Source organism: Apteryx rowi, unplaced genomic scaffold (assembly GCF_003343035.1).
Source record: "Apteryx rowi isolate R43461 unplaced genomic scaffold, aptRow1 scaffold_143, whole genome shotgun sequence".
In the NCBI taxonomy this organism is placed as follows: Eukaryota; Metazoa; Chordata; class Aves; order Apterygiformes; family Apterygidae; genus Apteryx; species Apteryx rowi.
This window is the reverse complement of record NW_020447675.1, coordinates 450,679-478,337: the sequence shown is the minus strand read 5'-3', so window position 1 is coordinate 478,337 and position 27,659 is coordinate 450,679. Positions and strand designations below refer to the sequence as shown.

The window sequence follows — 27,659 nt, the reverse complement described above, 5'->3', positions numbered from 1 at the left end:
ACTGACCTGTTGAGAAGACCCCTTTGGCAATGCTTGGCATACAGAATATTGCCAGTACTGCCTCTTGGAGAAAATGCCCTTGATAGTGTTCGATTGAAGAYCGAAGTGTAAAAAAAAAAACAATCCAAGCGATAAATCTTTTTTGATTAATCTGGTATTAACTGTATTTTAGTGGTATTTTTGAGCTATTGTAATCGGCAAAACTACAGGTCTCTTCCAAAAATTAAAATAGTCATGTGAAGTGACAGAAGTAGTCAATTCCAAGTTGAATGAGATACCAGAAGGAGCATTGAAATATTGATCAGACAGGTATTTGCATGGGCTGTTTCATTGACTGACAAGTAATTTGGAAGTACATTTGTTTAGATGTTGGTGTCTGCTATTTCCTCCATTTTATGGTCCGAAATTCTCAAACACTGTTGTCACCAGCAAACTAAAATTTATTCCTTTGTTATTTGGCAAGCATGATTGGGGGGGGGGGGGAAAGCTTATTGAAGTTTATACCACTCATTGCTCTGTCCTGTAAGAAGAACATATTTTTAAGTATTAATACAGCTCACATTCTGTCACCTTGGACAAGTGAATTATAAAGATTTAACAATGAACATGCAATTCAGTTTAAGGAAGGCACTCACAAGCCCTCCCACCTTCCCTTTTCAACGATTTCTGATGAGAACCTGATGAGATAAGTGGAGCCTGTGTAGGAAATGGCAAGAAAATGCCTATGGAAGGAGTTGTATCAATTTATAATCCAGAAGACAAGCTGTGATATTAATTCTGTACTTTGTATCTGGCTTCTAAATTCTTAAAAGAAAAAAAAAAAAAAAAAAAAAATGCATGGAACCGGACATAACTTCTAAAAAGCTGTTTGTATGGAAAAAATGATAATTTCCAATAACGGTTCTTCCCTTCAAAAATTCTAATTCCCTGAGATTTTTTCAGTGAAATATTTTATTACTAGTTCCTGTTCATTTGAAGAGCCGAAGTTGCTCTTATTTTAGGGTTAGCTGTGGTTATGGCCTCAAACACCTTTTACAGCTACTCAGAGCTGTAATGTGGGTGTGTTCTCCATTTGTTAATGAGTGTCTCAGTATAAATGAGAAAAAGTCATTTCTACAGTCACTTTAGCATTAGAAGGAGAGAGTGGCATTTTGGGGTGACTGTATGCAACAAAACACTTAAGGAGTAACATCCTTGATCAGTGAAGCAGAAGCACATCTTAACCTGCCTTCATAGGTGCTCTGGTGACTCATGCTGAGGCAAATTAATACTGCCTCAGCTGCCTTTCTACCAGTTCTTGATAGAAACAGCAGAATAGGCAGTGCATCATCTTCTCAACTGCTGCAGTTCATAGCCTAACATTTTACCTTAAATCCTCATGGGTGGCTAAGGGGATAGACACATCCTACATCTTCTGGCACCTATGCTGAGCTATATGTAATCAGCTGAACATACTGACGTCTGACTTGCTTTATCACACGTGGGGGGCTTTTAGTAGTAAACATAAGGAACTCCTTCTGGCAGTTTGGTACAGGATATTATCTGCATCTTGTATGTAGTTTGCGCTTGGAGGGCGAGGGTGTTTGTTTCCTCAGATATCCTCTTCACGGGTTTTCCTTTCAGTTCTTGTCAAAAATAAAAATACTTCAGAATATTTTTCTGGAGACGCAATGCTGGATTTTGGCCCTCTGGTTTGGGAAATACATTCAGGTGATCATACTGCATGGAGGTTGTGGCCTTGTTTGAAGACTTCGGGTTGGTTGAAATGAAATCAATGTTTTTGCAGCCCCACATCAGAGGTTCCACAGAACTAACCAATATTAACTGTAAGATCTTGTCCTTGGGTGGAAAGAACTGTCTCAGAGCCTATTGTGTATGTAAGGTTGGGATTTTTTTTTTCCCCTCCAGCTCATCATTTCATACTTATCTGCAGTGAATTTAGTTTGTCATTTTATTGTCCCATCAGAGTCATGAGGTCCATCTCATCTTTTCGTTCTCCAAATAGAAAATAAAAGTTGCGTTTTTTTTCTGCAACAGCTATCTGGATAAATTAATTCATTTTCAGAAAGTATTTCAGGAAGTGAAAACTTATGTTTTGTTCTCAGTATATTTATAGTGGTAGGTATGGTTCTTTGTAGACTCACTTCAACTCTTGAACTACATGACACTGAATTCTGGTTTCATATTATTGTGTTATTCTGTGGGCTTAGCATCGAGATCAAATGATCATTTTAGCATAATAGTTCTTGTTCTAATCTTTCTTAAATGTATTACTAGTCATCTGTTCCACATACGAAGAATACCACTTGCCGTGTGTGCAAGCCATTTCAAAATGATGCGCAGCCTATCCTAGCTCAGTTGGGAATCACTGTTGCCACAGTCATTCCTGATACTTAAGTCATGTCCTTCCTGCCTTCCCTCCAAAAAAAAAAAGAGTCTCTGTATATTCAAAAAGTGGAAATGTGCAGATGATATGTGAAGGTCGAATAATGAAACAAGGTTTTTGAGATGAACTATGCACATTCACATTTTCTACTCCCATTTTCTTTGAAGCCCTACATACCAAGTATTTCTGGAGAAAGACCTGAGACAACTCCAGAAACTATTGTTAACCTAGGTAGTGCTGCCCAAGCTGCACCAATTCACCTGTCTCTTATAGTGCACACTTGCAAGTCCATCCCAGCACAGAGTATTTATGGTTTAACATATAGAAAAGTTACTTGGTTGTAGCTATCACAGTTGTAAAGGTATAAGGACTGAAGACCTGAAGAAAGGTTTGGGCACCCGATTATCTTTTCCAACTGTGTTTGTTTAAGTAAAGATAACACCTTTCCCAGTGAGCTTTGTCAAGGATGTTCTGTGCTTACTCCAGAAGCCAGTATACTGCACTGTGCAAATTCTTGTAGATTAAGTCTATTTGCTTTTATTTTGCATGTAATTTCTCTAGTAGAAATGTTAATCRGTTTATGCTGTTATTCAGCAAGCTTCGAACAGCAATACAGGAACTGACAAAGTACTTACTTCATTCTGCCATCACTCAGAAAAACACAAAGTAGAAATCTAAATGTTGGGAAGCTATTTTATTACAGAAAATAATATTTTTATATTTAGAAGGTTTTCTGAGCAGCTGTGAAGATTAGATATTTTCGGAAGACCAGTTTAAAAGTTTTTAAAATAAATTCCCCTGAGGTTCTAAGGTTCACTTATTAATCAAAATGTTTTTCCAACTGTTACGTACATGAAAATGTATGAAATTGTACTAGCTGTTTACAAGGTATTTCTCTTTCATATGCTGCTGACTTTCAGTATGGTGCCATCACAGTAAATGACTAATTGGTATAGGCTTTCCGATGAGACTTGCAATGACCAGATTACTTGTGATCTCAGACTTAAATTCACCATTTGGTAAGAGAGAAATAACTCTCTAACAGACTGTAGTTTTAATGCCCGAAGTGGGTATCACAGTTGCATGCTATAAAATACTGCAATTGAACATGTATTTTTAAAAGTGAAGAATAATTAACAGCATTAGCTATTTTTCTTCCATTCAAACAAGCATTTCCCTTGATTTTTGCAGAGCTGCAGGTTGTATGCAACAAAACACTTACGAGTATTACTGAGAGCAAATGTAGAGTTCTTCAGCAACTGGGGGATTGAGTTACTGGTGACCCAGTTACATGATAAAAATAAAACTATTTCTTCAGAGGCACTTGATATTCTAGATGAGGCATGTGAAGACAAGGTGAGCATCATTTACCTTTTTTTAACCTTATTTTGGTATGCAACCCCATAAGTGTTTTTTTTTTTTCTTCTTCTTTTTCCCTTAGTGGAGATATGGACGTTTATATAGCTGAGTAAAGGCATACATCAAGCTACTGACAGTTTGCATTCTTGGTCTCCTGGGCAGCTTTCTCTAGGTGACGCTGCTTGAGCAGGAGGGTTGGACTAGATGATCTCCAGAGGTCCCTTCCAATCTCAACTATTCTGTGATTCTTTTGTCATTGATGGACTCCATAATAGTATACAGGCCCCTTGCTAGAAAGACTGCAGTATTAATGACAAGAATGAGTAGACTTGTAGATTATGATTACTTATAAATACTAATTCAGACTAATTCAGGTATTTTGGTACTATACTTTTTGTAAAGTAATATAAATTTAATGACAGAAGGTACCTAAAGTAACTAATATTAGGATAAGCTTAGTACTGTTTGATACTTCCTTTCATGAAATATTTGTTACCTCACTGCTGACAGACTGTTRTTGTTGTTGTAATTTTCAGAGTTATATAGTACTCAGATGTTCCATATGCATTTTTATTTTAGGCCAATCTTCATGCCCTTATCCAGATGAAACCAGCTCTTTCTCATCTTGGAGACAAGGGTTTACTTCTACTCCTAAGGTAAATGTTGAGTATGCTGTTTCACTTTACACTGGGAAAACAGTAAGCAAATTCAAATTACATGATTTATTTTTTGGTGGAGTACTGACTGTCTAATGTTACTTTTCAGATTTCTGTCCATTCCAAAGGGATTTTCCTATCTAAATGAAAGAGGCTATGTAACAAAACAAATGGAGAAGTGGCAAAAGGTAATACTAAGAATATAAGGTGTGCATTCACTTGAAATTTGAAAGTAGGAAGGGTGTGAATACAAAGGTTTAGGAGGTCAAAGGCTGTGAAAAATATTGTACAGTCACATGTGTATTGCTAATGCTAGTACATTTACTTCTTCAGTGATTTATGATTTTGTTGAAAAAGGTCAACAGAAACTTAGTTTCATAGCTCCTCTGTACATACATGCTTTTGACTTAGCCAGGCCTTTTATTGAATTTTGATACTCTTGCAAAAATTTAAGGACTGCAGTGGCTTACTGAATTTCCCAAACAGTTGGTTGTGTACAATTGTATCTAGAGAACTGGAGAAAGGGTTGCTGCTTTTCAAGACACCTGTCACCTCTGTTTTTCCTAATGAAAGTTAGATCTAGATATCATAAAAATTCAGTTAGCCTATGCTGTTAGGAAGTAAATAGGAACATGAGTCTCACTAAGAAGAATGTATCATGGTTATGACTAAAATAAAACCATTCATGTATTACTTTATAATTGATAATGTGTGTTTTCCTGAGACAGATATACCATTATAATGGTATATTCCTGTTGGCCATTAGGCAATTTTGTGAATAACTTATACATAAGTTATCACTTGTCTAGGAATACTGAAATGCATGGTGTCCTATTGAGATTATTCAAGTTAGAAAAAGAAGTGAGGTGTTTCCCTCCTTCCCCCCTCCCTCTCTATCAAATTTCCAGAACTAATTGTGGAATCAGTTGTAGATTCTGTGGAAAATCATTGTGTGTATGAAGTGCAGTAATTATGGTAAGTCTGACTTCAGAGCATAAAAAGATTCAGCCTTCATTAAGGAGCCCTTTGGTTGTTCCTTGCTTGTAAAGTACCATACTATAAAACCATGAGCCACTTAACTATGTTGTATCAATCTGTCTGTCATCTTTTAGGAATATAATTTAAAGTATGTTGAGCTGATTGAAGAACAACTTAATGAAGCACTTACCACATATCGCAAACCTGTTGATGGTGATAATTACGTTCGTCGGAGCAACCAAAGGTAAACACTCTCCAAAAGATTCTTCTTTCTCTTTAAACTCAGAGTAAATACACTGTAATGTAATATATTTTAAAATAAAATTTCATAATTGCTGTGAAATCATATAACTTCTCTTTCTACCAGATTACAGCGACCACATGTCTACCTGCCAGTTCACCTTTATGGCCAACTGGTGCACCATAAAACAGGCTGCCATTTGTTGGAATCTCAGGTCAGAATATTAACTATTAATAACTTTTACAGTTAAAGAGTACTGTAATCCTTTTAAAATAAATTTGTTTTAAAAGGTATCATCATTTAAACAGTCACTGCAAATTAGGTAGATTATGAAAGTCTCAAATTATATGGGGACAAAAATTTTGTGAAGACAGTCTTTTCCTATCTAGTTTCATGTAAAATTTCTTCCTGACACTGAAATATTAGAGAAATAACTTACAATATTTTTCTTAAAACGGGTGACAAAAAATTAGAATGGCAAACAACTCAACAATAGGAATAATTTTTCATTCTGTATACAAATGTGTGAATTCTGTAATAACAATTGTCAAACTATGCCTATCCTTTTATAAAGGCAAAAATGTACATAGAGTGAAACAAAAAAAAAAACCCTTTCTATTTACTATAAAAACTAAGCAAACAAACCCTAAACCAGTTCTTTGTTTAAATAAATTGACTTTTAAACTAGGTTTACAAAATGATATATCAAATTGTATATAATAATTGAAAATTTCAAGAAAGCACTTACATATTGCAGTGGGTTAATTTGATGAATCTGTCTTTTTTAATTCTGAATTAAACCTGATGCATTCAGTGGTTAAGTTTTCTACCTTCATTACAATTACTGATAATTTATCCTCATAATGCCAGAACTATCACCTGTTTACTTTAGGGTGTGTACTTTAAATTAGTGCTTTACACTTAATAAAAATGCAAGAGAACGTGTTTCACTGAAGTCTGCTTTTCATTATGAACTAAGTGCTTTTCTCGTTTGTTTTTCTCCTTCAGAGTATTGTTCCAGATCTAAGTTACACTGTTCGTTCCCCAATGCTGGATAAGTGGGAAGGAATTAAGCAGCTCAAAGCAGCTCTTTGGGCCTTGGTTAGTAGTAGTCAGATTTACAAACTTGCAGCTGTTTCAGTTCTGTTGTGACTTTTTGATACTGAAATAACTAAGCAAAATTCTCTTAAAGTTATTTAGGGATTTTGTCATAAAGAGGGTGTGGTTTTCCAAGTTGACTTTCTGTATCTGGACTTTCAGATGAAAATTCTATTCGTTTGTACCAGTTTTGTTCTATGCTTATTTGTTGGGGTTTTTTTTAATTGTTGCTTTAGTTTTTGTTACAGTTTTGTAGTTTTGTTATGTTAAAAAGAACAGATTGCTACAAGTAGCAACAGTATTAATATAGAACTGGGGTTACAGGTAGCTGTGGTGTATTTTTAATATAGTCACTGTGGTGCTTCTAAACTCAGTGTTTCTGGAAGAAAGTTGGCTGCCCCTGTTGATGCGTGTGAATATGTCATGACACCTGTGGTAGTTGTATAACACGGAAAACCTAGTGTCTGTACCTGTCAAAGCTACACTTGTAAAGTTGTTTTGACACCTAAAGTGTTTGTCTATCCTCTTTCCTCTCTTCCCCAAAGTTTATTTTGAAAAATTTGCTCAAGCTGACTATTAGTGGAAGACGTTGTAGGTATGTAATGAAATGCCTTTGCAAGAGGGATGTAAAATAAGTAAACTTCAGATCTTACTGCAGGCTGCAGTATGACTGATGAGCTGAGGGCTACAGAGTAGTTAACTGTGACCAGTTCTAGGTATTATACATAGTGTCCTGAGCCCTTTATTGGATGTGGGTAACTAGGAAATACCAGAAGGATAGATTTCATATTTCTAATAGCTTTGAGATGATGTGGCTTGAATGTGGAGCACCTCAACTAACAAGTGAAAGGCTTTTTGTTCAACAGCACTGCGGGTCACATCAAAATTTAAACATATTTGACAAACTGTTTTGTTCCAGGGCAACATTGGATCATCAAATTGGGGTCTTAACTTGCTTCAAGAGGAGAATGTAATCCCTGATATAATGGCGCTTGCCCAGCATTGTGAGGTTCTCTCCGTTAGAGGGTATGCGTATTTGATTTTGAACATAACATTTACAGACGGTATTCCAGTAGATTTTCAAATAGACTTTCTTTAGGGCACATGAGTATAATGTTGCCACTTATTTTGAAGTCAGTTATTAAAGATCATCAATGATGACGTTTGAGAGGATTTCAGAATTGTATAAGAAGGTTAAAAGTACATGCAGTAAGCTAAGGAAGCTATGAAAAAAGAAGATACAGCTTTCTTTTCCCCCTCTCCCCCCTCTCCCCTCTTCTCTCTTTTTTTAAGCAATCAAAATATTTACTACCAATATCCCTGTTGCAATCAATTTATTATTCTGTCATTTTTTTCCCACTATTATTTTCAAATCTTWAGAAGAAAGCATAAGTAGATAATCTTTTGCCTAATACTGCTCCTACTTTTGTTTGTCCTTTAAAGAAAATACACTTTTCTATTATATGTATCTGGGTTTTTGTAATAATTACAGTTTATTTTTGAACAGTATGTTTGCAGATATTTTAGTGTATTATTTAAGTTTCCATTGATTTACAAAAAAAAAAAAATTAGGAACAAAAAGCTGCTTAGCAACTTTGTGAAGTTTCTGCTGAATTGTTTTGAAACTGTTTCATTTAAAAAAATAATTTTAGTTAAACTGGATGCTGTATTGCTGCTCTTTTTTCTATATGTACATTGAATACAGAACCTGTGTCTACGTGCTTGGTCTAATAGCCAAAACTAAACAAGGATGTGACATTTTGAAACATCACAACTGGGATGCAGTGAGACACAGTCGTAGACAGCCTTGGCCAGTGGTCCCTGATGACATGGAGCAGCTCTGCAATGAACTTTCTTCTATACCTAGCACCCTTAGCTTGAACTCTGAGTCCACCAGTTCTAGGCATAATAGTGAAAGCGAATCTGCACCTTCAAGTAAGTAAAAATTGTGTTTTAGTGTTCTCACCAACCTTTTGGCAAGGCGAGGTTAAAGCAGATGGCTTAAAGGTGCTAATGCAGGAAAGAAGGGTGCGAGCAAGAGGATAGGACTATTTACACTCACAGAGAAGAAAATGTAGACAAGTGAGAGGGAAGAGAGCAGAGCAATGTCTCAGATTTGCATTTGGCTTAGAGGGTAAGAACTTTTAACATTAGGGTAAGTTACTAGTTTTGAGGTCAACACATTGCTTGCTGTAATACCCCACAGAAAACTCCATACCTAGGTATAAAGATACATTTATGTCCTCAAAGGAATATCTAGAAAAACATTATATGTATACAGTATTACTATGTTTATATTCTTAATATGTTTTGTGTATTTAATGCATTTTAATTTTGCAATTGATATTTGGAATTTAAGTTCAGAAATATACCATATTTAGGTATCATTAAAGGAGTGCATCATCAGTTTTAATCCTAACCACTGGAGATCTGCGCTGAAATAAGCCAGTGTGGCTTTGCTTTTGAAGCAATGAAATCTTCAGCTCAAGTATTCCTAATGATACATAATTTACTGTACAAGGTTCTGAAGGAAAAACTTTGACTTGAAAGTTGCAACAGACTTCATAATCTGTAATTTTGTCTTTTTAGAATAACTTACCTTTTTGCAACTTAGTTCATACCCTTTGAAGAAATGTTTGATTTCAGTGACAAGGGTCTCATGTAATTTCAGGTATGTTTATCATGGAGGATGACCGTTTTGGCAGTACTTCCACTAGTACGTTCTTCCTAGATATTACTGAAGATGCAGAACAAATATTTTATGACAGACCTGGACCTTCAAAGGACAAAGACCGTAGTCCCTTTCCCTTTTTTTCTTCTAGCAGACTTGTGAAAAACCGCATTTTAAACTCGCTTACTCTACCTAATAAAAAGCACAGAAGTAGCAGTGATCCAAAAGGAGGAAAACTGGCATCATCTGACAGTAAATCAGGCCTGAGGCGAAATCGTACTGTAACAGAACCTTCCAGTAGCATAGACTTTACTCCTGGGGATGAATTCAACCCTGTTTTCAGAGTTCCTAAAATCCAGACTTTACGATTAGAAACTTCTTTTGTTGGAAGTAAGCACACAGAAGATACTGATAGTACCCCAAGTATTGGAGAAAATGATTTGAAGCTGCCAAAAGGTCTTGGAAACGAAAATCACCGGGAAAACACAAGCAGAGAAAGGCTAATAGGAGATGGTTCTACGCAAACACATTTCAAGAGTCGTAGCTTAAGTTTTAATACAGATACCACAACAAGTGGCATAAGCTCAATGAGCTCTAGCCCTTCAAGGGAGACTGTAGGTGTGGACACTACAAATGTAGACACTGACTGTGGGAGTTTGAGTACTGTGGTGAGCACAAAAACAGTCAAACCAAGTCACTGTTCGACACCACAGTCTAACCACCTGCCTCTCTCAAAATCAAATTCTGTATCCCTGGTACCCCCAGGRTCTTCTCATACACTTCCTCGAAGAGCCCAGTCTCTTAAAGCTCCTTCTCTTGCTACAATAAAAAGTCTTGCTGACTATAACTTTAGCTATACAAGTTCTCGAGATGCCTTTGGCTATGCTACACTAAAACGCTTACAACAGCAGAGGATGCATCCCTCACTGTCTCACTCAGAAGCTCTAGCATCTCCAGCGAAGGACGTGCTGTTTACTGACACTATTACCATGAAGTCTGGCAGCCTGGACTCTCGGCTAACCCCAAGCCGGTAAGAGATTATGTTCTCATTTGTTCTCATTTTTCTGATAATTTTTTCCAGCTTCAGCTAAAAGTGACAGTCACTGCCTGGTGACTGATATCTTCACTGAAGACAGTACAGATGTTAGGAGAATAATAGGCTAATGAGAAGTCTGAACTTCCAGAGTGCTGTAAGAGAGGCCCAGTAAGAAAGGCCCAGTATCCATTGCTGTCCTCACTCCCTGTCATGCCATTAGTGTGTCAAAGGGCTATGTTTTCTTCCATCACGTTTTCTTCTTGTTTAACTCTTTTATTATTGAAAGAAAATTACACTGACAACATTACTAAAGTTGAAATGACACCAAACTGCACATGTTGTGGATATCTTTTTCAGAAAATATTTTTTTCTGCCTCACTAGGTGAGACTTTAAGATGTAGAGTGCTGCCTATATGCTATTCTTGTGTTCAGTGTGGCTTTGAGGTGAGATACAGATCCCACTGATGTGAATGTGAGTTTGGCTTCTAGCTTCAACAGAGCAAAGATTTTACTCATAGGGTTTATTTTTAGATTGCAGTGCCACCTTTTTGTTATTGAGTAACAGTAGATATTCTTAAAACTAATTGGATAGTTATATAAGATACCTAGCTCATGACATTGACATTCTTCCCAGCATAGCTACAGTCAGTGCTTAACAACTTTCTCTTAGGATGCTTTCCCACTTTCCAAATATTTCCTTTCAAATAAGCTTTTAGCAAGTAGATTTTCAGGTTTCTCCTGAAAAGGAAAAGACACTTTCTATCTCTGTTTTTACCTAAACATCCTGTCTCACATGAGAGAAAGGGGAGAAGTTACAGTGTATTAGTCACCTCCTTACTGTGCAAACAGCAAATGCCTGGGCCCCAAACTGCATGCCAGGTACCCAGCTAAGTATATACTGCCTATTTCTTTAGTACTAATTTCCTTTCCTTTCGTCATAAAATTGTTGATATTTTCACATGATTCTGATTAGATGTTATAAAAGATAGGTTTTGTACCTTTTATTTTGTTTAGCTAAGTTAGAAGTAGACTGAGTGTACTGATTAAATTAAGGATGATTCAGTAGGTAAGCTGCTCTAGCCTGGGTGATGGAAAATGGAAGTACTGTTCCTTGCTTTGTCACAGGCTTCCTGTTTAACCTTGAGCAAATGAGTTTGACTTAAATGGCTGTACAGATTATGTTGTGTCTGTAGTTGTGTTGTACCATTCTTTGCGATCGTGTTCTTGATACACAAAACAGCCTTGGTGCAATGGACTTTCATGCTGAGACTGAGCATGCAACATAATACTAATGGTATTCCCAGTGCTTAGCTGTTCATGATCTCTCATATCAGTGGTTTGATGCAAGGGTTTGAGCTGACCTGTTTAACATTGAACTGAAGTGGCTGGAGTGCTTATAGCTCTGACGATGATGACTGTGGTTTGAGAAGGTTAAAACAACTCTGGTTTTTGACTGTGTTAGTGCTTCTAGTCCRTTTCAGTTAAAGGTTGTTGAAAGCAGTAAAACCAGTTAGAAGCACTTGTAGACAAATATTACACCTTCACAGAGGACAGTAAGGGAATAAGATGAGGTGCTGGTTTCCTGCTTTGGATAGTACAGATGAGAGCTTCTGCTAGGCAGCAACATCGGTACGTGCCCAATGCCAAAACACTGTCAGTGGGAGATGGAGCGTGGGTAAAGTTTTCCTGTATTCGGGAGAAAGACCAAGTGGTGCAGGCAGAGCAGCCTTGGGGGTGAGGTGCTCCTCCTAGGAATGCAGTCACGGCAATGTTAGGTGCTGTGCTATTTCTGAGCCAAAGGTCTGAAGCGTAGCTGGATGGTCATGTGAAATATTTCTCTGTGTCCCATTTTTCAGTCTCAAAGTGTAGAACAGAAATCATACTATTTCTCTATCTCAAGGGATAATGTGAAGGTACAAAGTTATTTTAGAAAACAAAACTTTGAGTTGCCTGCTTGTATAAAATTGTGTTCTTGATTTCTTTTTTTTTTCTAATTGTGTAAGGTGTTAAACCAACGTCTCATCAGTAGACAGTACAATAACACAGAACAATGCACAGTCAGTTAAACAGTGTAATCTAAGAGAGATAATTATATAGCAAATTATTTTTATGTATTTATTTGTTTTTAGAGAAAAGGTCTCGCTTTGGAGATCCTTAAAGTCTACTACTACTATTTCAAATTTTGCAGAACTACCAATGTGAAGTGGAGATGCAGGCAAGCAAAGTGCAGACTAAATACAACTCATCTAATGAATGTCTCTCCTTTTGTAGGATATAAACACTACAATCAGTACTAGTGTGTCTACATAGAATAAGCTTTATTTTTAATTCTGCAGTATTTTATAAGCAATGGATAGGTATAGTTAATTTCTATGTGTATAGTACATTTCTATGTGGAAAGATCAATTTCATTTTTATGTGCAAAGTATATAATAACAGAAAATGAAGGATATACGTCACACTAGAATGTGAAAAATTAGGATCATTCAGCTGGTTTGCAAATCAAGCTAAAAATTGGGAAATGTAGTGACCCCTGGGAAAATCATTTTTCATAAATTAATCTTTTTATTAACAAACAGTATGTTTGTCAATAATATATTGAATTTGTGGCCGAGTGGGGGATAAAATCAACTTCTGCAAATTAATTTTCCTTAACCATTATTTTCTTCCTATAATTATGTTCATGCCTCATTTCACTACATGCTTTCCACTTCCACTGTGAGCAAAGCAACGTTCCTGTGGACAATTGCTTGGCCACTGCATGCAGTCTCTTTCAATGCAGTGTAGTCCTGTACTATGCATGAAATGAGGTAGTAATCCAGGTGGAAAAAAAAATGTATGACTTTGTGGTTAAAGTCTTGGTAGCATAATTTGTGTGCACTGTGCTAAGGATGTATAGTTAGTATTTTAGCACTTCCTTACCTTTTTGTTTTACCTTTTCAATGTTATTGTTCTTTTAACATAACCCATAGTGTGGTTTTCTAGATGTGTGGGTTTCTTCATTTTTAAACAAATTTGAGGAAGAATGGTGATGAAAAGGAAGAAGTCTGTCGTGTGCTATATTGACACTTACATGGTCAACTCAGAACACGAAGCTCTAATCCACAACACAGATCATCCATTTATGCTGGCTAACAGAAAGCATTCACAAGTTCTCATCTTTAATGAGAATGAAAATGAGAGGTGGCCAAGAAAATTTCCCATTTCTCTTAAACTTGGTTTCAATTTTAATTCATTAACTTTCAGCTTACCTGGATTTTATCATCCTCCCCCCCAGCCATTGGTCCGATTTCTGTCATTAGGACTGTGGTCAGCACTGAGGACTTATTCTCCAGCTTCCTCTCTCATGTCTCTCTCTCCAATCTCATTTTCCCAAACAGTTTCTTTCTTTTTCTTCAGGCTGCTTGTCACAGTCAGCTCTGCTCACTGTGCAGGTTCAAGTTTGTGGATGGCTTCTTTAGAGTACAGGATAAAAAGCTCCTTGTTCTCATCTCTGATTCTTAGCAAACCCAAACTTTGCAGTTGCAGGGATGTGCCTGCATAGTTCTGAGTCTGTGAATATCCAAAAATGGTACATTCTGTCTATAGGTACATTTCAAAATAAGGCAGTTACAGCAGTTTAAAAGTCTAAATCTTTACTGATTGTATGTAGGTGTGTGTGGGCTGTAAATTTTCAAATACTGCTAAGTTGATAAAAATTGTTTTTTTTTACAGGGTTGGCTACCCCTTAAGCAAAAGTTCCATCCTGCTATTCCTCAAGCCCCTGTCCCAGGACTTTCAAAGAAAAGATCACAAGAAATTTTTAACTGAGGAATTGCCAAACCATGCAATACAGCATGAGGCAGTACAATGCACAGAATGAAAGAAATGAGCCTAAATAGTTATAATTTGACAGAGTAACAAGCTCTGGGTTTTATATTGGGAAGATGAGGATAGTCTTTGTCAGCAGTCCTTCTTATTTGTAATGTGCCAGAATGAATAATTTACAAAGATTGTGATTTACTYTTTTAATGTTACAGGTTCATGAAAGCTTTAAGTTATGCTTCGTTAGATAAAGAAGATTTATTAAGTCCTATTAACCAAAACACACTTCAGCGTTCCTCCTCTGTTCGCTCCATGGTTTCTAATGCTACATATGGTAGCTCTGATGATTACATTGGCCTTGCTCTCCCAGTGGATATCAATGAAATATTTCAGGTATTTATATGATAATTTAATGGGTTCATTTGCATTTTCATGCTAAATAGTGGCAAACTGTGGCATTTTCGTCCAAATAGATAAGATTGAAAAAATAAGGAAAACATGATGTAGTACTTTAAAGGAATGTATTTGGGAGAACAGGCATTCCTTTTCTAACCCTTTTTACAGAAAAGCTTCAGTCTGTTTTGTGCTAGCATCTGTGTATGTGTTATTAGGCAAATRATGACATAGAATAGGTTAGTGGAGTGTTAAATGATGGTAATATAAATATGCTGTTAATAGGACTTTTAGTTGACAGACAGTTCTCATACTAAAATTGGCATAGTTTATGGACGTTTCTTAATATCTGTTTAGCCAACTAGTTTATATATTCATTAGTCAACCATATAATACATATAATCCCACAGTAAAGTCTTCCTGCTACCATGTTCTCTTGATTTAATACTGCTTTATTCACATTCATCTCACCATACCATTGCATTACATTATTTAGCCTCAGAGATACATATAAGTTAAAGCAGATTATCTCAGTGTCTTATCAGTTCTCTTCCTCTTTCTACTTAGTTAAGCAGACCCTGACACATCACAGGGTTTAATATTCTATTACTTGATTATCACAAACAGGACATTGTCTATATCAAAAGTAAATCAGTGTCTTCCCTATCTTTAGTTTACTTAGTCTTTGCTTTTCAAACCTAAATTCCTTTCTTACTAATCTCAAAAATTACTAAAACYAGAGCAAAGGCAAGATCTTTCATCATTCTTGCTTCTGTTCCTCCTTTATGAAATTACTACTCTATTTCTCTTTTACTACTCTTCCACACTCTTCATGGCCTATTTTTGTTGCCTCGGTTTTCTCTCTCAGCTCTTTTTCTGGAACGCCTCGTTGTTGTTTTTGCTCTGCTTTCCTGAGACATCTCCAGTGTTCTGGAGCGATCAGGGACAGATCATGAACAGCCACTTCTGGGTCACCGATTTCTTTACGGCCTGTCACCACTGTGTTTTACCGTTTACTGAGTATTTATAAGCCTTGCTTCACAAATGCTCGTTCACAAATGTACTTTTTTTTCTCATTGGCTTTTCTTTAGCATTCAGGAATCCATCCTTGAATTCCACTTCTAATTACATCTTTTTCCTGAAGTTGTCCTGATTAAAATACGTTTTTCCTTTGTATGTGATTATCGTCTGTGCTTATTTTAATTTTCACTTGAACATTCCAGGTAAAGGAAACTCCATATTTCCAGAAGAAAACCACACCTCCATTTGATGATCGTGGAGCTAGGGTCTTTGCACCTGATGCAGGAGGTATTTTTTTCCTCTTCTGTAGCTTTCCATTGTTTACTTGTATGTTTGTTGTTTAGGGAGGCTGGGGGGGGTTATTTTTATTTACAAAAAAAGTTATTTTTTGCTGTTGAATTTTGAGAGCTGTTGAATTTTGAGAGCTGTGTTCTGGCTTTCAGGATAACAGACCATTAACTCCTTGTTTAATATGGTTCAAGATAATGCGATGTTGCTTGAAAGCAACATAAACACGATCCACCTCTAATAAACTAAGGAAGAAAGTCTACATATCTTTTATTATAATATAAGCTATTGCTAAGCAAAGAATGGTAGTGATAGTGGATTAAAGTAACATTTTAAACTAAGATAAAAAAGTATAATGCTGCACACGTATTCAGCCGTTACATTTTGACTCCCCTTTGATTACATGCGGATTTAGAGCTACCAATGAAGATGTTAGGTGTGTATTTCAGAAAGTAAATTTTGTCTTTCTGTGATGTTTCTGTGACAGTTGAGATCAGCGGAAGTGATGGAACATGGTACAAGAGAATTGCAAGTGTTCTGTAATGCCTGGCTTGTTCTGGAATGCGCTTCCTTTTTACTCCAGAGTAGTCAGAAACATGTAGGGCATCAATATGTATCTTTTTAGTAGGACAGCTAAAAAAGAAGTATTGATGATACTGATTCTAGAGTACTATAGGATAGCTGTTGTCTTGCTTCTCAGTTGTCTGGAACTTTATCACAAGCACATTCAACACCAAAATAGATGCATCTTAATGATTTTTTTTTTTTTAATTTTGTTTTGTTAATGTAATATATAAAGCTGATTTTCCTGAAAGTGTGTTTCTGTAGTTTGTAAGTTTTGGTGTAAAGTAACTTTTGTTCAGAATTGCGTTTGTTGGTATTTTCCACTGAGGGAAGAGCATGTCACTGAGGTGCCTTAGGCTTGCTTCTGCATTACTGAGTCTAGTTTCTTGCTATTACAGGCACTGAGTTGTTGTTTTAAATTGTGTTTTTGTTTTCATTTGTGCATATGTCATTTATATACATCTGGTATATTGTTTTACTAATCTCGTTTGATACTGTGAAAACTCATAACATAATAGTATTACATGAGTACTACTAATGTTGAAATGTCAGGCTTTACCACATATCTTCTTACAGTATGTGTGTTTATAGGTTTATTTGTATCCTTTGCAATAGTTTGTCATTTATAATAAGCTAGGACTAAAATGCTATGTTTACTTCTGTAATACTAACAAATCTTGGAGTTTAACCATTCCAAAAAGTTATCTAGATTTTTTGGTTCAGCCTTTAAAGGAGAAATTTAATTCAAATAATGTTATAGTAACTTTGTTGCGTGGTTTTGTTTTTTCTGATGTTTAATTGCTTATCTACAGGTCTTCCATCAGGTACAAGTGATGTTGTCAAAAGTCCTTTTCAGATGCTTCGACAGCAGATCAGTCTCACAGAAATAATGAATACTAGCCGTTCAGATGCCTCTCAGTTTTTAGAAAATACAGAGGATACTGGACTACAGGAGCACACAGATGAGAACTGCCTTTATTGTGTCTGCATTCAAATATTGGGTTATCAGCCTAACAACAAAGCGAGCTCTTCATATAGTCGTGCAGGTTAGTGTTCTCTTGTGAGAAAGTGTGATAAAAGTGAAGACAAATTTTGAATTATGTTCATCTTTAAAAATGATGAATCTATAGTTTCCTCTTATTGACTATACTGCCTTGAAATTAATTTTCATTAATAAGCTCATTAATATTAGTTTTCCTTATGCAACCAATGGTATTTCTGTAGTAGTTTCCATCTTTTCTATTTCCAATAGTGTTAGTTCTGTTTGTATTTTTTAATATTTCTAAAAGCATATCAAAATATAAAAGGTGAAATTTTAAACCTTAGTTAGTCCTTATAAACCGATGTCCTGAAAACTGAGGCTTGCTTTCAAACTAATGAAAAGTCTGACTTCAAGTAGGTATACCATAAAACAAGAAGGAAAAGAAGCTCATTGAGAAGTCTGTTGAAGTTGTGCAGTAATTTCTGGGATTCAGTCATCTTTCTTCAGATTTTGAGATTCAAATAGAATGATGCAAAGATGGTTTGGTCCTTTTCCTCCTAACCTGCTCTGCAGAGCTTGCAGTTACATGCCTTTTTTATAGTGTCTATAATAAAAATAATGGAAATTCTAATTTCTACCTAGTAGGAATCTATTTTACTACACTATCACTATTTTACTACAGTGATATGTATTCAGTTAGTAACACACTGTCAGCCTCACATCTGTTAAATGAGGGCAGTACTTGGTTTTCTGGCAGCCTGATGTCTTTCATAATCCTTGTGCATTTAGGCTCTTCCTCTACCTTTTGCAGTTTTCTGAAGTGGCTCATGACCCAAACTGATTGCATCTACTTCTCTATGGGAAGGGGAATTTACTTTGTACTTGAACTTTTTTTATATCCTGGTAGGAAACATGAGACTTCATTTTCTTCTTTTTCCTTGTGGAGCACATAAAAATAGTGTGCCTAGTCCTGAAATATCAGATGAAAAGACAAATTTCTAATAGATGTACTAAGAAAAGAGATTGGGATTGGGATGAGAGAAGACTCTGATTTAGAAGAGACACCTCTTTTAGAGGAGGGAAGTTTGAGGGGAAAAATATAAAATAGGATTTTTGAAAACATGAAAAAAATCTTGAGATGGTTTGGAAATTGAAATAAGGAATTGTATGCAAGTTTCTTGTTTTAAGAATTTGTAGATGTCCTGTGTTATTTAAAAGTAAAATGATAGGTTTAAAAATCGTGATGCGAAGTCTGGCTTGTTTGTCTCGGTTATTGTAAATCTGAATGATTAAATCACAAACTGAAACATCTCCAAGGCTACCTCTGAAGAAACACGCAGTTAACGGGAACCTTTTAGTGAATTTCACACTTTTCGGGAGAATTGAGGCACTGTACTGCATCTATCAACAAGGCAGAGGTGCTGTCTTCGTTAGCAAGTAATACAGTACAGTAAGAGCAAACCTGTGAGGCAAACAGTTGGTGCTGAGGAGCTGATGACATCTATATACATCTCAGGAGAATTTATTTCAGTCTAGCTGTGATCTGCATCCAGGGACTAAATATTTGTTAACCATTGGAGTGTGCTTTTTTACATTTAGTTTCATCCAAAAGGGAATGCAGTCTGCACGCTCTGAAAGTGCTCCACAGGGTGAACCAAACCAAAGTAGGTCGGGATGCTGAGGAGATTTGCTCCAAAATGTGCTCCTTATCAGAACTAAAATGATGATATAGGTACACCCATAGTCAGTGCTTTAGGGAGGAGGCAGAGATGCAAAGTATTAGGAACTTTTCTGGACCCAAGAGATCTTAGTGCAGTTCATTCTTGACACAGAAGCCTAGTGAGCATTGAAGAAGAGAAGTAGTTGCTCATCTGTGATACTGTCCTTCGCAGGAAATCAGTCAAAAGCATGATAACTTGCCGAGAGACTGGAGGACGTAAAGAGGACTGAAGGGCTTGGGAATGATGCGCAAAACATGAGGAATGGCTGAGGGAGCTGAGTTTGAGCTTGAGTTCAGCCTCAAGAGTGAAAGGATAATTAGGCCCTAACTGCAGTCTTCAAATACCATGAGGGGGGTTACAGAAGAGACAGACAGATGCTTCTCAGAGGCACACAGCAAAAGGACAAGAGGCAGTTGTCACGGGCTGCAGCAGCACAAATCCCAGTTGAACATACGGAGAAAAATTCTTCAGAATGAGGGTGGTTAAGCACTGAACAGATGCCCAGAAACGTTCTGAAGTCTCTGTCCTTGGATAGATCAGGTGCAATCTGATCTAATTTTGAAATGAGCCCTTCTTTGGGCAGGYGATTGGACTAGCTGATCTCCAGAGTTCCCTTCACGCCTGTGTTTTTCTGTGGTTCTTCTAACTGCACAATTAAAAACTTGGATTTTATATTCATCTCCTTTCATCCAAAGTACTAAAGGCTGTGAATAGTGAAACCATCCCAGAAGAATCTTATTTTTTGTCCCATCCTTCTTCTGATGGAATTGGAGCACTTTCTGCAAGACCTATGCTAATCGTATGAGCAAAAAAAAATTGTGTGTATGCAAGACAGCAACACAGTCATCTCTGAACATCCTTTTTAAGTGATATAAAATAGAGCATGGATATATCAGCACAAGCTCTACATGTGGTTATAGTTTTTCAGGCTTCTGTCAGTGCTTAAGAGTTGATTACTTTCCCTTGTGTATTTTTAGATTTTTTTTTAATATGATTTTTTTTAGAAAATTTTGAGTATGATTTGTCCAAAACCCAGCATCCAGTTTCCCAGCTGAATGTTGCTTTGTATGCCAACAGTTACCATACTTAGTGTTTCAGTGTCTTGCACACTTAACTTTGTTAAGAAATAAGATAAGCATTTGAAGTGAGGAAAAGTGTGAATAACAGAGATGCAACATTTTGTTTCTGTCAGATTTTTCAGACATTCCATATACTGACTGGTGTGGGCAGACCATACACAATCACTTAGATGTGCATTCCTCCAAATTTTCTGGAATTTCAGGCTGTAGCGACGCAGTATCCCATGGTTCAGCTAGTAGCACCAAGAGTACAGAGCTTGTACTAGGTAAGTTTGCCTTATGAATATTAAAGTCAAAAACTCTTAAAGTATTTTCTTAGGTATTGTGGAAAAATAGTATTTTATTTATACTTACCGCAACAAACTAATGCGCATTACTTGCAAACAAACAAACAAAACCCATCGCTTTGGGTGCCCTGATCATTATCAGTGAAGGTAGCAGCATTGTCTATGTTTAAGGGCAGATGGGAAAATACACTTTCAAACTCTTCTGGCTAGGTTGTGTGGTATTTTTGCAGGTAACCTAAAGAGCTCTGTATCATACATTATGATCAAATTGACTGTCTTTTTTTCCTAGTATTGGTAGGGGAAAAAAAATTCTATGAATAAATAAATTACTGAAGTTGTCTTTTATAAAAGACCTTTGACAGTAAATAGAAATTAAATGTTATTTGCATTTCTGTAAAGAGAAAGCGATTTCTTTTTTTGAACTTGTGTTTTATATTTTGCATTGTTGTAATTTCTTGTGAAGTAGCTTGTTGCTGATTTCACCAGCATCTTACACAAACAGAACAGCTAATCTCTCATCCAATTTGCAATATCATTTAGTGACAGAGACAGCACTGTGATTGAATCTTACAGTGACGTCAGTTTTTCCAAATACCACTAATTTACCTTTTTTAAACACTGCCATGTTAAAATTCATGAAAATAATATTTTTTAAGTTTTGATGGGAATATTTGCTGGTAGTTTTGAAAAGAATATATCATGCATACATATATGCACACACACATGTGTATATGCACATGCACATAGGTGTATATACGTGTTTATATAAAACCCTGAAGCTCATTCATCTGACATAAGTTTAACACAATTAAAGATTATTCTGCTTAAATCTCATACTGTTGAATTTATTTTTCAAGGAGTAAAATCAATCCCAGATGATACACCAGTGTGTAGGATACTGCTGCGGAAAGAAGTCTTACGTCTAGTAATCAATTTGAGTAGTTCAGTAGGAACTAAGGGCCATGAAACTGGACTCCTGACGTAAGTTAAATATTTTTTTAAATAATAGTTTTAGCACTATTCAGTTGTATGCGTTCTCTAAGATCTTATAAGGGTTTGCATTATTTCTGACTCCTCAAAAAATTGTCAAGCAGATTTTATAGTGTGTTACTGGAGTAATTGAACACCATGTAAAAGCTAAGTTTTAACTCTAAAAGTGCAGCACTAAGCTTCACAGCAGATGTAAGTGTAGTAATACACTTAGGGGCATCTGTTCCATATTTGTGTTAACAAATGGGAGCAGTTTGTCGTCATAACTCTTAAGAATTTTCCTGTTAGTATTTCTGCTTTGTCTTTATTGTCTTATTCTTTCCCTTTCTTTTTCAAAACAGTAATTTAACTGTACTGCTGTTTCATTATGTATCTCAGTGTATATAGTTTTGCATGTATACCCATGTCATTTAGAACTCAAAAGTATGTGATGTATCTTTAAAAAAGAAGCAATAATTAACTAGTTCTTTTTTTGTTTGTGCCAAATAAGGTATATCAGATAACAAAAATAATCTGAAAGTAACTTCTTAAGAAACACCAGTCTGCTTTAAGCAGGAGTACAACTACTGGAATTAATTTATAGGCAAACTCATGTTACAAATATAGAAATAAAAATCCAGGGATTAAACATGATAATAAAAACTCTAGACTTCTGGACTAGTCATGTTGGAAAGTGACATATGACTGTTAAAAGAAAATGTAGAAATACTCGGTTTAAAAAATGCTTACAAGTATGAAGTAATCTTTGCCATAGTTACTTATATATTGATGCTACATTTGGGTGCCATTTCTGTGATACACTGTTCGCTTCCTGCACCTATTATTTTAAGAGCAGGTGTTCTCAGATACTGTATGCATCTTTCAAATTAGATAGTCTGTTTCATCTTGTTAATATAGATTTCCTCCAATTTAGTACAAAATAATGCTGTCTCTTCTGATTGTCTTGCTTCATCAGATCCGGAATTTATAATGCCTGTTACTGAAGAGTTTTACTTTGCTAATGATGACAAAATTTAATTGAACGTTTTTTAAAAATATGTCGAAAGTCTGTGCAGGACTTTAAAACTTTTTTTTTCCTGTTGATCAGAATTAAGGAGAAGTATCCCCAAGCATTTGATGACATATGCCTTTACTCTGAGGTGTCCTACTTGTTAGCACATTGTACATTTCGACTCCCATCTCGAAGGTTCATTCAGGAGCTATTTCAAGATGTACAGTTTTTACAAGTAAGTTAAATGCACCAAAGCATGCCAGCTGGGTGAAGGTTTCATGTTCTAAAGAAGGCACTAACCTTACATCCATCTTTTTCTTTTAGATGCATGAAGAAGCAGAGGCTGTTCTAGCAACGCCAACAAAACAACCAGTAATTGATCCATCAGCTGAATCCTGACCTCTGTCTCAGGCAGTGTATTATATATGGACTTAGTGAAATCCTCAGACAACCTCCAATTGACTGGATGATAAAGTTTGGAGCATCATCTTCTAGACTGTTCCAGAAGCTACTGGTACCAGAAGAGTGACCTGAAAACCCTTTTTTTTCCTCAACCAATTACTGCCCCAGTCTTTTGTGCCCTTTGGGGAGTTATTAAACATTACCATAGTTTTAATAATAGTAATTACCAGTATATGCAAGAGCCGAGCACTGAACACCTCCACAAATTTTCATTTCATTTTTTAACATAAATAAAAAATAGGACAACGTGCAGAGACATCTTTTATGACTGACTTTTGAATCTGTTCCGGAGAAGCAGAATGATGCCTTGCTTTTTAACCCCTGGATATCATGAATTAGAGTATCTGAGGGTGCATTCCATTGGCAGCAATGGGGAGCCGTGCTGTAATCGTGGACACCAGGGGTTTAACGTTAGCCCTTCTCTGTTAGTTTTCGTACTGTTTGTAACACTACTTGGGGGGTTTATAACTTCAGACAGCAAGAAAAGCCTCTCTGAGGCATTCTTTAAGTTATTTTAATATTACTATAGTTGTAAGTCATTTTATTAGCAGTCTCTCCAGTTTCATTGCATTTACATATATGTATCTTATCTGAACCAGCTAAGGATTTTCACTACAGTTTGATTCAAAACAAAAAATCATTTAAACTTAAAATGCTGAAATCAGATAATTTTCCCTGAATGATATGCATGTGTTTGAAGTTCCTAGACTCATGCTCATATGGTATGAATGTTGGTCATATTCTTAACTGAAAACCTTTAACAAGCATGATTTTTATCAGATAAATGAATATTGTTATCAACTAAACTTGAAAACATTTAATCATTGCTGCTTTGTGAGAAGGCATAGTAAATGAGCAATTTCCACGCTCCATGGCAACAGCCTTTTATAAAAACTTTAAAGGTTTGCTTGAATTTCAATGTATGAGTGATCAAGCATCAGATAGTACTAAAAATTGTAGTGAAAAGCCTTAAGAACCAAATTTTGAAGCAGCAGTACTTACAAATTTATACCGGTATTGAGACCTGTTGCACAAGTTACATGATACAGTGACTGYTATAGGAAGACAGTTGCCTTTATCATGTCACTAGTGAGGTTGTTAAATTAATGAGTGCAAGCTTTAAAAAAAAAAGTAAGTATCCCCACCACTTCTGTCATGCATCTAAAGATTCAGAAGCCTTTATAAAAAGGTAATATAAATATATGCAAATATATATATATACAGTAGCATGGCCATCTTTGTTAGAATGCCTGTAATAGAAAGGGTTACCCTTTGATTTTGATATAGGTGAATAATTCAGCTGGACTGTAATAGGTAGAATGTATTTTTATCCATTCACTCTTACCTTTTTTTTTTTTTTTAATAATTGTCAGATTAATACTTAGATGAAGATAAGTGAAATATATCCTAATACTCATAACCCTGATCTTACTAGCTATGCTACTGGAGACTTCAATAAGTAGGCCTGTGAACCAGTAACAGCATAACACGATTTGTACTGAAATGTAGAATTTATTTGCTCTTAGTGGAAATTTCATCTTGCCACATAAGCACTGCTTTGCAGAGATCACTTCACTGAGTTCTTACGTGCACTGCATACCATCAGGTTCTGGTAAAGCAGATCTGTAAGTTGCTGCTCATAGTCAAACTTAGTTTCCTAGATTATCTTTTCATGAGTTCCCACTGAAAGAAAGAGCAAAAAGAAACCAGTTCAACTCACAAATACATATGACACAAATAATACATTTATGTGTTGAAACGTGTTTGGAATGCTTTGAAAACATACCCACCAGTAACTATTAGACTTCTCTGGTCATAAGAAATAAATGCTTCTGYAAAACCAAAATGTCAATCACAGTAGACCAAATAGTGGTGTAAACTCCAAAGGAAATAATGTAGTGTTCCCAAGAATGGGACTAGCATATCTTATACAGTAGTTTCAAACACTACCTCAGTTAGGCTAGAGTATAAGAGATTTGTTTTAATAACTAGATGGGGTTACATCAAACAACTCCCATGTTATTTTTCTGCAGTTAAAGCAAAATAAACAAGTATTATCACCTGTATTAAAAAAACAAAACAAAACACCCTTGTTCATTTGTTACCAGTTTAATCCATAGCACTTAATGTAGAAAAGGCAATAGGAAGGCCTCTGATTATTTAAAAAGGTAAGCAAAAGAGATGTCAGTATACTTTAAAAGGATTCTCCATCCTGAAATGTGTATACATTTAGAAATACTCGGTTGTGTGGGGATCCATGACAACAAAACTTGACAAACGAATTATTGCTGCAAATTCAGTTATAAAGCATGATTTTCTTTCTAAAAGTGTATGAGTGTCAGTAGATTTCAACAAATATGCATAATGGACATAAAGTCCATGCTGTACATAACATACAACATTTCTAAAATTAATTTACATTAAGCTGATTAATGTTTCTCTTTAATTGACAAATGAAGGGATATTGTAATTGAAGGAATTTGATATTGGCCTAGTTATAAACTGTGAATTTCTAATTTTGTCAATTTCTTTTTTAAAATATCCCTTTCAGAGTTCTTCTCTGAGGGCTTTATTTTGCTTCATGATAAAAYTTCAGAAGAAAACTGTTATAAATAAAAAGTCTGCATATATTAAACTTAATAGAAAATCCTCCCACTTTTCCTGGAAAGGGTAGCAAGCTTATAGACCAACCATTTTCTATTTTTCCAGTTCTGACAATTTGCGATACTATTGAATAAATGGTAAAGCATCTGGTACTCAATTATATAGTTTGTTTGCTGTGGCAAAGAAAACTCCTGAATGATTAAACAAGCTAGCACAGAAAATATTCAGACAGGTTTGTGGGGAAAGAGATGCTGGATAGGAAACCAATTGAATATAGTCTACTAAATTAGCTGGCTAATTTCCTTAGTCTCCTTTTTTTATAGTCAGTGGAAAGGGATAGTCTCCACCAAAGGGCAGTTTAAGGCAGAACTCTAATCAAAGAACTCTGGATTATTTCCTGGAGAGCCTGTTTCTCTCCTCCGAGTGTAGAAGAAGGCAAAGCTGGGTGCTGTGAATACCCTTTTTGAGAGAGAGAGAGACTGACTTTTTCAGGCATCAGAAATTCAGGGATGTTGAATGCACCTAACTCTCGTTGACATCACTTGGGRTTGTAGATACGTGTTGAGGTGCCTAACTGTGAGTACGTGCCTACTTGTATGTTGGCCCTTGGCGTGCTATATGTGAAATAGTCRCTTTTCCTGTCTGACTGTTCTTTTTTGACTGGAAATACATACCTACAGATGCCATCACTGATTCTTTTTCTTTTTTTTTTTCTCCCTCCCAAGACACAATAGTAAAGTATTCAGTAGCTTAGTGCGCAGCGGCTTGGCACGCTGAGGTGAGCTACCTTTTACAAACATTTTAAAATACCTACTAGGCATCAATGATRATATCATTCATCTTTTGAATTCATTCTACTTTGAAGCATACGTAGTGGTCCTGAATGAGAGAATTGTAATATGCAGTGAGAAGCTTAAGAAAACCCTAGCACCTTTAATAGGTGTGTAAAGAGAGAGCGAGCTAGTCTAGAAATATTTCAAGAGGTARGTAATAATTAAAGCCTGGTGCGAGATGAAACAGCTGATGCTTCATCTTAGTCTATGTTTTGATCTTGGTATTTGGCCTTTGGACTTCTGGAAGCTTGTGTTACCTTGTAAAGTGAGGGTAAGCTCAAGATGAGGAATCTTAAAGGAAGAACTTTTGCCAGGTTTTGGAGCGGCTCCAAGGTTTCCGCTCATCTCCTGGCAGGCCTGCACGGGAAGTCATTAAATGGTGCTTTGCTGTGGAGGCAGTTGAAAACAGGTCCCCTATTATTATTATCTTTTGGTTAACCTTTACTACCATGTGCTTATTAAAGGTATACTAGGTGAGAGTAAAATCTGAAGGCTGTAAAAGATCTTTGGGAACATGCTAGAAACCATGTCTATATCTTGCTAGAAGCCCTCAGCTCCTTCGGTATTTTTGTTTTGTTTGTTCAACTCCTAATTCTGGTTCCCTGGATATTTTTGTTTGCAACAGACTTGTATGTTCAGTAAAGAATGTGGATTTTCTTTGGACTATTTTTGTAAAATAGATGGATAGCAATGCCACAGCATGCAGAAATTGCACATTTTGCTTGAATTGCTTTGTAAAATACACTATTTAATTTGAGAAATGTAATTTATGCCAAAAAGTGTAACATGCCATTTTGCCACTGAATAGGTTGTTTTAGCACAAGATGCAATGTCTTAGGGGGGAAAGGCAGACATTTTGTAGATTTAATTGAAAAATTGTTCCAATATTGGCTGTCAGAATCCCTAACACTGCATTACAAGAGATGATGTAAATTAATCATTCTGAGTAGGGAAGGGATCGAGGAAAATCGAGACTTATTCTCCCTGTCCCACGTGGTCTTTTTTTATTTCGTAATACGCTGCTACATATTTGGAGGTTCTAGTGTTTGTAGGTCACTGAACAGACATTGAAATCTGATTTATATTGTATACCTGTAACATAGAAAGAAAAAGTATTTATATATTTTCCGTAAGAATATTGCATTGAGCTGTGTATAATTTAAAGAGGCTTGTCCCAAAATGGTATTGCCCACCTTGATTTTTTTTTTTTTTTTTT

The 27,659-nt window shown here is 36.0% G+C and overlaps 1 protein-coding gene across 5 annotated transcripts in view; it reads left to right on the top strand.

The window, feature by feature from the left end:
- RICTOR (RPTOR independent companion of MTOR complex 2) overlaps positions 1-27,623 on the top strand; it is a 93,649-nt gene extending 66,026 nt beyond the window's left edge. For all 5 annotated transcript variants that reach the window (XM_026058144.1, XM_026058143.1, XM_026058145.1 and 2 more), the window contains 16 exons: positions 3,578-3,742; positions 4,325-4,401; positions 4,511-4,589; positions 5,514-5,623; positions 5,747-5,834; positions 6,629-6,721; positions 7,638-7,744; positions 8,424-8,653; positions 9,390-10,419; positions 14,445-14,622; positions 15,846-15,930; positions 17,307-17,540; positions 20,390-20,542; positions 21,421-21,544; positions 22,641-22,779; positions 22,869-27,623. In XM_026058144.1, coding sequence (XP_025913929.1) covers positions 3,578-3,742; positions 4,325-4,401; positions 4,511-4,589; positions 5,514-5,623; positions 5,747-5,834; positions 6,629-6,721; positions 7,638-7,744; positions 8,424-8,653; positions 9,390-10,419; positions 14,445-14,622; positions 15,846-15,930; positions 17,307-17,540; positions 20,390-20,542; positions 21,421-21,544; positions 22,641-22,779; positions 22,869-22,943 — 2,967 coding nt within the window. In that variant the 3' untranslated portion in view covers positions 22,944-27,623. The remainder of the gene's footprint in view (positions 1-3,577; positions 3,743-4,324; positions 4,402-4,510; positions 4,590-5,513; positions 5,624-5,746; positions 5,835-6,628; positions 6,722-7,637; positions 7,745-8,423; positions 8,654-9,389; positions 10,420-14,444; positions 14,623-15,845; positions 15,931-17,306; positions 17,541-20,389; positions 20,543-21,420; positions 21,545-22,640; positions 22,780-22,868) is intronic.
- The last annotated feature ends 36 nt before the right edge of the window (positions 27,624-27,659 follow it).